Consider the following 12,826-nt stretch of genomic DNA (forward strand, 5'->3'; position numbering starts at 1 on the left):
ATCCGACGGGCTTCCCTCTTTCCGTGGGCATCAGTTCTACTCCTTGCCACGTTCAAGGTTGCCCTGTTTTGCGGCGGATCTTGCTGGGCTCCGAACCAGAGCTCTCCTAGCGGCTTGCACGTCGCTGGGAAGCAGAGAACGGTAGTTTTGAAAAATAAGCCATTTTTTTTAAAAAACATCTATATTTAAAAAAGAAAGCAGATTAACAAAACCTACCGCAAGATATCCAAGACTCTCATTCGTTCCACTTCCTTTTACTGGCTAACGTGTGTATGGGAGTCCCGAGACTTGGGGCAAGGGGATGAAGCCCCCCCCCGGGGAGAAGGGCCAGGTCCCCCCTCCCCTTTTACCTCCCCGGGCCCCTTCTCTGTGAAAGGCAATAGGTGAACTTCTGGTCCCCGTAGAGTCGTCAGAGGATCCCTTTTTGAGAAACTAGAACCCTGATCTAACCTCACGTGCCTGGAAGCAAAGAATCAGTAATCTGCTACAGACGTGCAATTTATCACTCTACACCGCAAGGTTTCTATCCCCCCCCCCCCCATGCGCGTCTGGCATATTAGCGTTCGCGTTAGTATTAAGCCCCCGATATGCTTTGCAGAGACAGGTGGAGGTGGTCTTCTAAAGGCGTTTCCAGTCAGGCATGGACTGGTGGTCCTGCACGTGTGAATTCGTTTTGTACTTCCCTGTAAATGGGTTTAGGAGCAGGCGATCTTGCTCCTGAAGAGATTACCTTTATTCAAGATATGACCATCCAACGGTACTTCCAGTCAGGGTCGTTAAGAACGGAGCTTTTCCCAACTTTTAGCGAACATCAATATCCATTACTTGTCAAGCATCAGGGAGCCAATAGTTCTTCCAAATAAATCCGGGGTAAACGAATGATTGTGTGTTTGCTTCCGGATTCATTATTAAACTGAGATTGGCACCTCGTTTCTCACTATGTGTTGGAAGGAGAGTCCAAAGGTGTACTTTTCTGGTTCAGGGCGATGGGTATTAAGGTCCGCTTTCAGAGGGACGGGCGCTGAATCAGATTCAACCGAAACACATTTCGGGTTGCCTCGAGCGTGCGTGGATTGCAATAGAAGGCAGCAAAGAAGGACGAGTTTGCGACGTTCCAGAGGTGCACGTGGATGAATTGGAGGCATTTAATAAATACGGATCTCGGCGGAACTGAAGGCTTGTTTCCAGTGAGAACAGAGCCCAAAGGTTGAATAATAATCCGGGAGAAGAAAATGGGCTCGTTCGTCGAGTGTGCCATTTTAGATTTACTACTAGGTAAACGCGTTTAGGAGCAGGCGGTCTTGCCCCGGAGGGTGTACTCGAGGGGTGCTCTGGAACAAATCCCCGATGGCGGGGTATAGTGATTAAAACACACATAAGCCACTGACAAATGCACACTGTGTCGTGCACACTGTCCAGTCAGCTCATCCCATCTTCTAATACCCAGCGACTGCTTTGCGTAATGCATCAGTTTATAAGAACGGTAGCTCCATTGCACCGGTACAGGTACCGCGCATGGAAATCCCGGAGTGGAATTAAAGCCGGTTAATCACGGGCAGGGGGAGTGATGCTGGAGGGAGGAAAGGGGGGGGGACGTCTGCGATTCTATCTTGGGCGTGGGAAGTAGGCGAAGGTGGGGTGGCAGCCGAGGGGAGGGCTCAGTGGGAAGGGGGAGGCGGCCTGGGATCATCCGCGTCATTACCCCAAAAAAGCGCCTTCACGAGACAATGGGGCTTCCCCCTTTTAGAATATTCAAATAGGGACGGGAGGTGGGGTTGACTGCCCTTGACCTTTCCCAGTCTAAACAGACGGAGAACGCCGGCGCCTTGTTTGGTCTGGCTCGGTTCCTCTTTCTCTTCATTCAGCGACTCCGCTTCTTCCTCCGGCACAGTCCAGAATCCGAGAGGAAGGGTAGCTAGCGTAAAAGAGCAGACTTATATTTCCTCTCCCATACTGGGTCCCAGGAATAGGAATAACTTCACACATTCCCATTCTATACCTACCATACTTGTGTACTAATGGAAACAAAAGACGAGACGTTCCCTTTCCCCCTCTTTGTGATACGAGCTAAATTCGGCTATTTTGAAGTCATTTTGAAGGGGGGGGGTTAACTTCTGTGTAAATGCCATGTACAATGTACAATGCCAAATTTCGTGGTTTAATATCCCGTGGTTGAGCATCTTCAGCTGTTTCTTTTAGTGTTTGTGAGAGGAGACTGTAGTCACGGCTGTGCCTGTTACGGTTTATCGCCCCCCCCCCCCCCCCGGCGCTTTTGTGTAAATATTTGGAAAATTTTCTTTCTTTCTTTCTTTCTTTCTTTCTTTCTTTCTTTCTTTCTTTCTTTCTTTCTTTCTTTCTTTCTTTCTTTCTTTCTTTCTTTCTTTCTTTCTTTTCTTTCTTTCTTTCTTTCTTTCTTTCTTTCTTTCTTTCTTTCTTTCTTTCTTTCTTTCTTTCCTTTCTTTCTTTCATCAGGAGTTTACTTAAGAACGTTTGGACTACTAAAATTAAGGTCTCCTGGGAACCTAGCGGTCCATGTAGGTAACAATTTATATAAATTAAGACGATGCATCAGAGGGACTGTGAAACCATTGCCTTCTGAGCCGAAAAGCCCCAGACAATTTTAAGAACAGCCCATGGACACATAATGTTTTCTTTTCCCTGATCTGTAGAAATAAAAGAACTTGGATCCTGGAGTGTGTGTGTGTGGGGAGGGGTGAGTGTGGGAACGACACACGCACACGCGCTCCCACACAGAGGAGGGGCAGGAAACTGAGATTGCATCGATGGTTTGCCATTGGAATTAAAATCTGGGCGCGATCCGTTCCTTTGTAGCAGATGCATGCTGGAGGTTTCTAAATATGGAGCAAAGAAAAAAAGCAGCTTGCCTTTCCCGACCTATTTGTGCAATGATATGTGATAATTCCTTCTCCAAAGCAAGGATAGAGTCTGCTTTTGCTACACTGCACGGTTCCCCGCTGGTCAGAATCGTTTGCCTTACTGTACTCACAGGAGCGTTATTTTGTGCTGGAAGGCCGTTCTCTGCCCAAAACTGCAGAGGTCTTTTAGAGGAATGTAAACATACCTATTGAAGCGCTGCACGCTTGCTTATTTTGAAGTCATTTTGAAGGGGGGGGGTTATTTCTGCGTAAATACGTATGAGATTAATGATGGCTTTTAGGAGTACCCCTCTTTCATTCGGAAAGGGTAACACGGGGCTGTTGCGCTTTCTTGCATTTAAAATATCCCGTGTTAGGTACACATTGCAGGTGCGCCTTTCCTCTTTCTTTTACCTTCTTCCTAGTTGCAAACAGCTTTTCATTACCCCACTTCTAAGTCTGACTGGGGTCCTCCTCCAATCTATGTCAAAGTTTATTTTATTTATTTACTGGACGTATAGCCCGTCCTCACCTACGCAGTAAGGCTCAGGGCGGGTCACAACATTTAAAATCAACATAGTTAAAATAGTCTGGGGAGTAGCAAATAAAACCAGGCAGTAAGGAGATACGTCACGTCACTACTACAGGAAGGATCCTATTTCCGGATCATTTAATTGCCATATTAATAGAAGTGTGTGTGTGTGGGGGAAGGGAAACAAGAAATGGAGACTGCTTTACGGTGGTTTAGATTACACCCCTTCCTTCACCCAGACAGCAACAAAACTGGTTTGCTGCAGTGTTTTGAAGTGCTGCTGGGCGCTGTCTAGAACGTGTCCACGACCTTGGCGTTATTTAGCACCATTTCATTCAGTGTCGCGGAATAAGAATCTGATGCATTTGTTGAAGGTTAAAGACATTTGTAGGTAGAAATGACCTTTCAAAAATACAGGAGACGGAGTGAGATTACCTGTTGTACTTTGGTGCACCAACATAGATTTTGGAAACAAACATTCTGTCTATATGTCATGTCCCATAGACGAAATCTATTCCGTTGACAGTGCGACATCGGAAAATAAACTGCGGAGGGAAGCCGAAGGGATCCGAGTCGCCCGCCATCTTTCCGGCCCTGTCTGCCGGCATTCCGTATATCACGACGAAGCCAGCGCAGTTCTCCTGGCTCAAACACAAAATCGGGGAGGGAGGATTAATGTGGTACCTGCCCTAAATCGAGTAAGTAAAAGGTACAGTGGCATCTTCCTAGAGACCATTTGTTCAGTGAAAAGAGATTCCTGTATAAAAAGGCTGAGCTGGGCTTCGTTCTGCAAATGAAGCTTAGATGCTGGGGGGGTGGGGGTGGGGGAGGAGACGCTGTTTGGAGTTTCAGTGCCCCCCCCCCCAATCCATCCACTCCCTACTCTCTGCAGTGTTTTTGAAGCGTGGGTGTTGCTTGTTGGGAGGGGGGAGCGGTAGATTTTGGTGGGGACTTGCAGTACCTCCCCCAGAAATGCAGCAAACCTTCTCTCCCCCCCTTCCCGCTTCCCCTCCCCTCCCTCCGAGCAGCTGAACGCGTGGGGGGGGGGCGGGGGACGGGGACGCGTTGTGCACGGCGAAAGGCTTGCGTTGGCAATCTGGTGATCATTGCTCGTCCCTCTCCCCCCCCCCCAACCCCAGGCTCCTCTGCATTGCCTTGGCATCGCTGAGGCTGGAGAGACAACCCACCCGCCTCTCTGCTGCTGCCGAGGAAGAAGGAAGGGAGGGGGCAGACCGGGAGACGTCGGGAAGGGCGGCTGGGCACCGGAGCAGCGCCTGAGACCCCCCCTCTCTCCACCCCACGGTGCCCTCCCTGGAGCCCCCTCTCTACGCGCCGGGAGGAAGGCGAGAAGAGCCCATGGAGGAGGTCCCTAGGTGGTCCCTCTGAGCGGTGTCATGCTCCAGGGGACACTGCGGAGGAGAAGGTCCAGCTCTAGCCGGGAGTGGAGGTAGCGCCTCGGTCGAGCCCCCCAGACCAGCGACGCCGACGCCGCCCGCAGAAGAGGAAGGCTCCCACCCTTGGCTTTGATTTTGGAAACTTTGTGCGTGCGTGCGTGCGGTGGTTCTCGTTGGCCGCCCTCCGCCTCCGCCGCCCGCGAGGGAGCCCAGAGCGAGCATCATGGCGACGCTGATCCGCAGCAAGATCTCCAATGTGGCCACCTCGGTCTCCAACAAGTCCCAGGCGAAAGTCAGCGGCGTGTTCGCCCGCCTGGGCTTCCAGGCGGCGACGGACGAGGAAGCGGTGGGCTTCGTTCACTGCGACGACCTGGACTACGAGCACAGGCAAGGGCTGCAGATGGACATCTTGAAATCCGAGGGCAGCGGGGAAGGGGGCGAGCCGCCCTTGGAAGGGGACATCCACTACCAGAGGGACGGCACGGGGGCCCTGCCCCCTTCGGCCTCCAAGGACGAGGGCGTCTGCTCCGAGCTGTCCGGCCAAGGGAAGCCCAGGATCACCGCCTGGGAAGCCGGCTGGAATGTCACCAACGCCATCCAGGTAACCACCACCCGAAGAGCTCGGGGGCATTCGGGGGCAAAGGGGCGCGATCCTGGCTCCCTGGGAACCGTCGCTTGGCCACTCACTTCCATGGAGCCAGGATGGTTGTCTTGGCCGCCCAGGCGCCGCGATTGGGGGAGCGAAGTCCGCTGGGATAGGTTTCAGAGCCGAGTTTCCTTTCTCCTCGGTTGCTTTCTGTGGTTTTCAGCGAGGCCCTACAGAATACTAGCAGCCCAGAGTTGGAAGGGACCCCAGTAGGTCATCTAGTCCAGCCTCCTACGCTCAGAGCGTCCGTAGGAAGGACTTAAAAGTATTTGTGGGGTGCATACTGAACATTTCGTAATTCGGATTAACAAGCAGCAGTTTAGTTTTTGAATTTCCAGTGGGGGTCGGTGGGTGAAAGAATGACCAACCAGTTTATCCCCCTCCCCCCAATTCAGTGCAAGTTTGGTCGTGGAGGGATCATCTTATTCGTTTTAGAAAACGCAGCACCCATGGTTTCAGATTGATTCTTCAGCGTTTAGGGCACCTCTCTCCTCGCAAATTCGTTTGTTCGGTTCTGGGGGGATGAGACTGGCCGAGGCAACAGATGGGCCACACCAGAGCGCCTTGTCCCTGCCCCGGCCCTTCTTTCACCTTCTGCTCATTCAGCCAAACATATTTGGAGCGTGAATGCCAGGAAAAGTTAAAAAAACCCAAAACCTTAAAAATGCTCCGCTTGCTTCTTTTTTGTAGATACAACGACATTTCGTGGTTTTAGTGTGGAAAAGCACTACTGCAGTGATTTTGCTGTTTGGGAAATGTTGCTGTATTTGACAGAAAAGCAAAATGCGACAAAAGGAAATTGACAACTCAAACCGACTTGGTTTTAATAGCGATAAGAGACTTTCCTACGCAGAAGATACGTCCCCCTCCCATATTTGTGATTTTCGTTCCCGTAGAAGAACTTGGAATGCGATATTCCCCAAGGAGCTCAGTTGGTATTTTCCTGCCAAACCCAAATCAAATTCCACCTGGTTGTTTTTTAAAAACTTTATTCTTTTAATTAAAAATACCCGTTCCTATAGAAATCTTAAATTAATCCTGTACCCAGAGTTTTTAAAATGTCCTCTGTAAAGACTTGGCTGTATGATCAATAAACCAATTAAGCCAGAATACTCTATTCAAGTATTTTCTCTAGGTATCAGGTAGTATATAGTCTAGAGACAGAACCTAATGAACAGGCCTTTTACCCCCTCCTCAACTCTATATTTATTACAATAATAAATCATGTATTTCCAGAACTGCAGATCTTTGAGGGGGGATATGAAAAAAAAAATATCATTATGGGGCATAGTAATTTACTAGATGCTCCACTCCTTAAAACAAATGTAAGAAAATCACGAGAAGGAACAGATATTTTCAGCCATTCAAACATATGCCCCTTGTTGTACAATGGAATGCAAGATGAGCTTTAATACTACTAGTAGCCACTTTCTTGTGCACATGAAATTGTTGCACTGATTTCAGTGTTTAGATCAACAGGAATTTCAAAGAGTTAATGTGAAGTTACAAATACAGGAAAGAATGGTGAAGATGATGCTAATTGACACTTATTCAAATACTTTATAGATTACTTCATACTTTTCTACCTCTGGAATTTAAACATTTATACTTGGGGGGGGAAGTAATCTAAAATATATACTTTTAGAAGTCCATCAAAATTATAGCTTTATTCTTGTTTAACATAGATGTTTTTATGATTGAATAAGATGCTTGTGGATACATTTAAACATTTGCTCTATAAGAAATGTTAAAAGCAGAAGAGGAAAGTATGAAATCGTAATAATTTCCCCCCCTGGGACCTGCTTCTAAAAGTCTTGGTTGTTTACATAGAGCAGAATCTGCTGTTTCCTTTTTGTCTCTGCTTTTTGGGAGAAAGAGCTGGTTCCTGTTAAATAAAAATGAGCCATACAGTCTCCATTTTATCTCTTTCTAGGGGATGTTTGTTCTCGGCCTGCCCTATGCTATTCTTCATGGTGGATACCTAGGACTCTTTCTCATTATTTTTGCAGCAGTGGTTTGCTGTTACACTGGGAAAATCCTTATTGCCTGTCTTTATGAAGAGAATGAAGACGGGGAGATAGTCAGGGTGAGAGATTCCTATGTGGACATTGCTAATGCTTGCTGCACACCCAGGTTTCCCACAATTGGGGGCAGGATTGTGAATGTGGCTCAGATCATAGAGTTGGTCATGACCTGTATTCTGTATGTGGTGGTCAGTGGCAACTTGATGTACAACAGCTTCCCTAACTTGCCAGTCTCCCAGAAATCGTGGTCCATCATTGCCACAGCAGCCCTCCTGCCTTGTGCTTTCTTGAAGAACCTCAAGGCTGTCTCCAAGTTCAGCTTGCTCTGCACCTTGGCCCATTTTGTGATCAACATTTTGGTGATTGCCTACTGTCTCTCCAGAGCCCGTGACTGGGCATGGGATAAAGTGAAGTTTTACATCGATGTGAAGAAGTTCCCCATCTCCATTGGTATCATCGTCTTCAGCTACACCTCACAGATCTTTCTGCCTTCCTTAGAAGGGAACATGCAGAACCCCAAGGAGTTCCACTGCATGATGAACTGGACTCACATAGCCGCTTGCATCCTGAAGGGACTCTTTGCCTTGGTAGCTTACCTGACCTGGGCTGATGAGACGAAAGAAGTCATCACAGACAACTTGCCGTCCACAATTAGGGCCGTTGTTAACATTTTCTTGGTGGCCAAAGCCTTGCTCTCCTACCCACTGCCCTTCTTTGCAGCTGTGGAAGTTCTGGAGAGGTCCCTCTTCCAGGATGGAAGCAGGGCCTTCTTCCCTAACTGCTACGGGGGTGATGGGAGGCTCAAATGGTGGGGGCTCACCCTCAGGTGCACTCTGGTAGTTTTCACATTGTTGATGGCCATCTATGTCCCCCATTTTGCCCTCCTGATGGGCCTCACAGGGAGCCTCACAGGTGCAGGCCTCTGCTTCCTCCTTCCCAGCCTCTTCCACCTCAAGCTCTTGTGGAGGAAGCTCTTGTGGCACCATGTCTTCTTTGATGTGGCCATTTTTGTAATAGGTGGTATATGCAGTGTGTCTGGGTTCATTCACTCTTTAGAAGGCCTCATTGAGGCTTATGGAACCAATTCAGAAGAGTAGAAGTGTGGGCAGAACCGGGTTGCATTCAAGGGGAGGGGGAGGACTCACACAGAATATCTGCATAGCCAAATGACCAGTGCATCTCCATTAAAATAGAAGTGTCATATTTTTAGTTCATTGCACCTGACAAAATATCACAGAAACCTTAAGCAAAATTTCCAGAGTAAACACTTGCCCAGCAGACTTTTTAAATAAACTAAGACTGAAAAAAATAATATATATATTTTGTATTATTTAGATATTATCAGAGAGGAAAATATTTGAGATATTTCCCTGTCCTGTTTATTCAATAGTTTAAATGTTCTAATCTTTCTAAGGGAGGTAAAAAAAATATTTGGAAATAATGAGAGGTTTCGTGGGGATATTTTTGCAAGAGTTATGCAGATTCAGTCTTGAAGGAGATACATGGCAGCCCAATTGCTCTGCATCATCATGCTGGGACACTGGAGGAAACACACAACCTAATGCAAGATCTAAATCACATCACCAAGTGGCAGCAATGACCAATGAGGAACCTCGCAAGCTGTAGTGTTTACATTTGTAAATTAAAAAACCACCAGTAAGGACTGCTCGATTCTTCCATATCAACTCATGTCCAACACCAGCGCTTCCCATTTTGATTAAGATCCTGGCCTCCAGCTGAAATCAGAGACTTGCAGTTCAGTTCTGGATTAGGTCCTTTTTGTTTCTAAATTTAGTAAAAAAAATGCAAATGGAAAACCCCCAAGTTGTTGGATTTGAAAAGTATTAAGATATGAAACAAAACACACAAGGTAAAAAAAAATCCATTCTGTGCAAATACCAGATCTGTGGAGCTGTTTCAACTGTATGTGTGGTGTAATTGTGGTAAAAACTAAGATGACAAATGTATATCAGAAGAAAAACTATCTTTAAACATATAATGTGGTACATAAATATATCAAACAATAAAGAGAAACCATATTAACAGTGACTGGCATGGTTTGTTGGAGGGGCAATAATGTTTAGTGTTTGTATGGTGCTTTTGTGCATTCACATACATTGTCTCACACAACCCTTTAAAATAGGTCAGAATTATTGCCCTAGTAGAATAATAGAATCACAGAATTGGAAGGGGCCATACAGGCCATCTAGTCCAACCCCCTGCTCAATACAGGATCAGCTTAGAGCATCCCTGACAAGTGTTCGTCCAGCTGCTGCTTAAAGACTGCCAGTGAGGGGGAGCTCACCACCTCCCCAGGCAGCGGATTCCACTGTTGAACAACACTAAGTGTAAAAACGTTTTCCCTAAGATCCAACCAGTACCCTTCTGCCCTTAATTTAAACCCATTATTATAAGTTCCATCCCCTGCTGCTAGTAGAGATGGTAAGATTGGAATTGGAGCCTTCTTTAAATCTAATCAAGGCCTTATTGGAAACATGATGCTGGCATAATAGAAGAATTTACCCAAGCAACCTTATATGAGCTTCCACTCAGCTGCTATAGGCACAAACTCCAAAGCACCTCCTAGTGCAGCCTCAGCACATCTGTGCAACAGCTCTGGTGCACTAACAATAGATGCCTTAGCCCAGTTTAAATGAGGCACTGGGTGCACCACAACTATTTGCCCAGCCAGTGACATATTTATATCAGGCCCCTAACAAAGACTTTCATGTGTTATAGGGTCAAAGCTCAATGGAGGAGGAAAATAAAGACACATGTTCCTGCATCAAGTATCTTCTGAAAGGACATACCTTCCTTCTTGCCCTCTCTTATCCTAGTTTCAAAGAGCTGCCATGTTGGTCTGCAGTAGAACATACAGAGTTGAGCCCAGGAGCATTTCAGAGATAAGGTACTTCTGGGCTCATCTCTAACTGCTTTCTTGTCCTAATTATTGGGAACACTTTGATAGAGCAGGTAGGCAAAACACAATGGGGGAGATGCCTCTTATGTGTCTCCTTGTATTTGTTTGGTTAGCCAGGGAGTAATAACTTTACCCTACAAGTCCTTGGCCTCTTTCCCCCACTATGGCTCCTAATGTCAATTTGCAAGGCCTTCCTTATGTCCCTTTGTCATGGAGGCCTAAGAGAAGAGTAAGCATTTTTAAAACAAGGAGACACCAGCACAAATTGAGGCCCCCTGTTGCAGAGAGCACCCTGACCTGGATGGCTCAGGCTAGCTTACTCTGGTCAGTTCCTGGAAGCTAAGTAGGGTCAGTCCTAGTTAGTATTTGGATGGGAGACCACTAAGGAATACGAAGAACATAAGAGAAGCCAATGTTAGATCAGGCCAATGGCCCATCCAGTCCATCTCTGTCACACAGTGGCCAGAAATACCAGGTGCCATCAGGAGGTCCAGCAGTGGGGCCAGAAGACTAGAAGCCCTCCCTCTGTTGCCTCCCCCTCAAAGCACCAAGAATATAGAGCATCACTTGCCCCAGCCTGAGAGTTCCTATCTATACCTTGTGGCTAATAGCCACTGATGGACCTCTGCTCCATATGCTAATTCCCTTTTGAAGCCGTCCATGCTTGTGGCCGCCACCACTTCCTGTGGCAGTGAATTCCATGTGTTAATCACTCTTTGGGTGAAGAAGTACTTCCTTTTATCTGTTCTAACCCAACTGCTCAGCAATTTCATTGAGTGCCCACGAGTTCTTGTATTGTGAGGGTCTCTACACACAGGCAGGCAATGGCAAACCACCTCTGTTAGTCTCTTCCCTTGAAAACCCCACAGCTATGACTTGATGGCACTTCACACACACACATTACAGAGAGCAAATGTAGGTGCCACTGCCAAGCCCTTGATGACTGACCCAAGAGAGGCCATTTCACTCATCTTTGAAGACTAGCGAAGCAGAGCTTCTTTCTTGCTTTTCTTTGTTTTCAGTTCTGCAGTTCATCATTCATTCTTACATTAATTTGATGCATACAGTGTATTTAAGATGCACCTTTTTGGCAACCTCTTACATAGTTTATCCTTACAAGAAAGGATAAACAGTTGGAATACTGAAGGCTTAGAAGGGGTGACTTGCCCAAGGCCATCCAGTAAACCTGACTGAGGCAGTAATTGAACCCAAGGCCAGCCAAACAAACTACATGTTCAGAACATGGTGTAGTATAGCTCTTCCTAAACAGTGCCAGTTTAGACTGAAGGTGGAGAAATCACATGATTTCATGGATGGGGCAATCCTTGTCTTTGAGAAGCTATCATTTGCGGGGAGGGCGGGGTATAAATTTGATCATAAATAAATAAATAAATAAACACATAAATAAAGGGTTTTCATCTAGCCTTTTCTCTAATATGCTTTTTTTTAATGTTCAGGGAAGAGTTTCTTTTTTAAAGAGAAGGGGGGCATTTAAGCATGTGCTACACCACCTACGTTCTGCAGAGATACAGTCCAGAAAGGACTGTGTGGTGGTTCTGAATTTGTGTTATTATACAACCCATATGCATGGCTTTTTGCAGAGAAGCAAAACGCAGCTTCCTGTCCTAAGGGATTTACTATTTATAACAGTGAAGTTCAGCTCTTGGCCCAAAGCTCTGTTCATTGGACTGTTGTGCCTAGCTGAGATGAAATGATCACACAGAATTTTCATTTTGTATCTGCCTCTTGAAGTGCCAACTCAGATTTCCATTGGGTTATATGAAAATCTCCTCTCAGGGTTTGTCTTCTCAGTTTGTAATGTGAGATTTTGAGTTCTGAGCAAATTTTCAGTTTCTATTATAACTTTTGGTGTGCAAAATGCCATGAAAAAGAAAGAGGTGGGTTCTCTTTCATTGGCTCAACCATCAAACATTCTTAAGAATTAGATTTGTGTCATACATTTGACGAGGAAGAGAAACATCATTGATGTTTGCATGGTTTACAAGACTTGTTTGGATATTTGAACTAGTGCACACCTTTTGAGACTGATATTATGCTGGATTTGGCCACATGTTATAATTAGTATTTCTATAGTCCTTGCAGTGCTGAAAGTGAGCCACAGACATTATCTTGTTTTATTTTCAAATTTAAACCAAATTATCATTTAGCTCCATTCTTTTGACAGTTCATGGTTAGTTTCTGTTATGTAATTGCATTAGATCCAGTCAGAGCTACAGGCAAGAAAGAACTGAATTTTGCCCTACAGATGGTTTCAGATCCAGGCATAATGGAACTGCTCTGAGCTGCTGTGCTGTCCATGGAAGCAAAGATGTCAGAACGGAACACACACATACACACACCCTTTTCTGGCTACAGATTTATTTCTTGGCATTCTTTACTCTGCTTTCTTTGAATTTCCCAGATAAATAGTCCC

The 12,826-nt window shown here is 46.1% G+C and overlaps 1 protein-coding gene across 1 annotated transcript; it reads left to right on the plus strand.

Moving 5' to 3' along the window:
• Nucleotides 1-5,025: 5,025 nt before the first annotated feature.
• Nucleotides 5,026-8,657, plus strand: SLC32A1 (solute carrier family 32 (GABA vesicular transporter), member 1). The gene is made up of 2 exons (XM_015415247.1): nucleotides 5,026-5,403; nucleotides 7,382-8,657. The coding sequence occupies exons 1-2, from the start codon at nucleotides 5,026-5,028 to the stop codon at nucleotides 8,567-8,569; spliced, it is 1,566 nt and encodes a 521-aa protein (XP_015270733.1). The 3' UTR covers nucleotides 8,570-8,657.
• Nucleotides 8,658-12,826: the final 4,169 nt, after the last annotated feature.

Source organism: Gekko japonicus, unplaced genomic scaffold (genome assembly GCF_001447785.1).
Source record: "Gekko japonicus isolate JY-2015 unplaced genomic scaffold, Gekko_japonicus_V1.1 scaffold269, whole genome shotgun sequence".
NCBI classification, from domain to species: Eukaryota; Metazoa; Chordata; class Lepidosauria; order Squamata; family Gekkonidae; genus Gekko; species Gekko japonicus.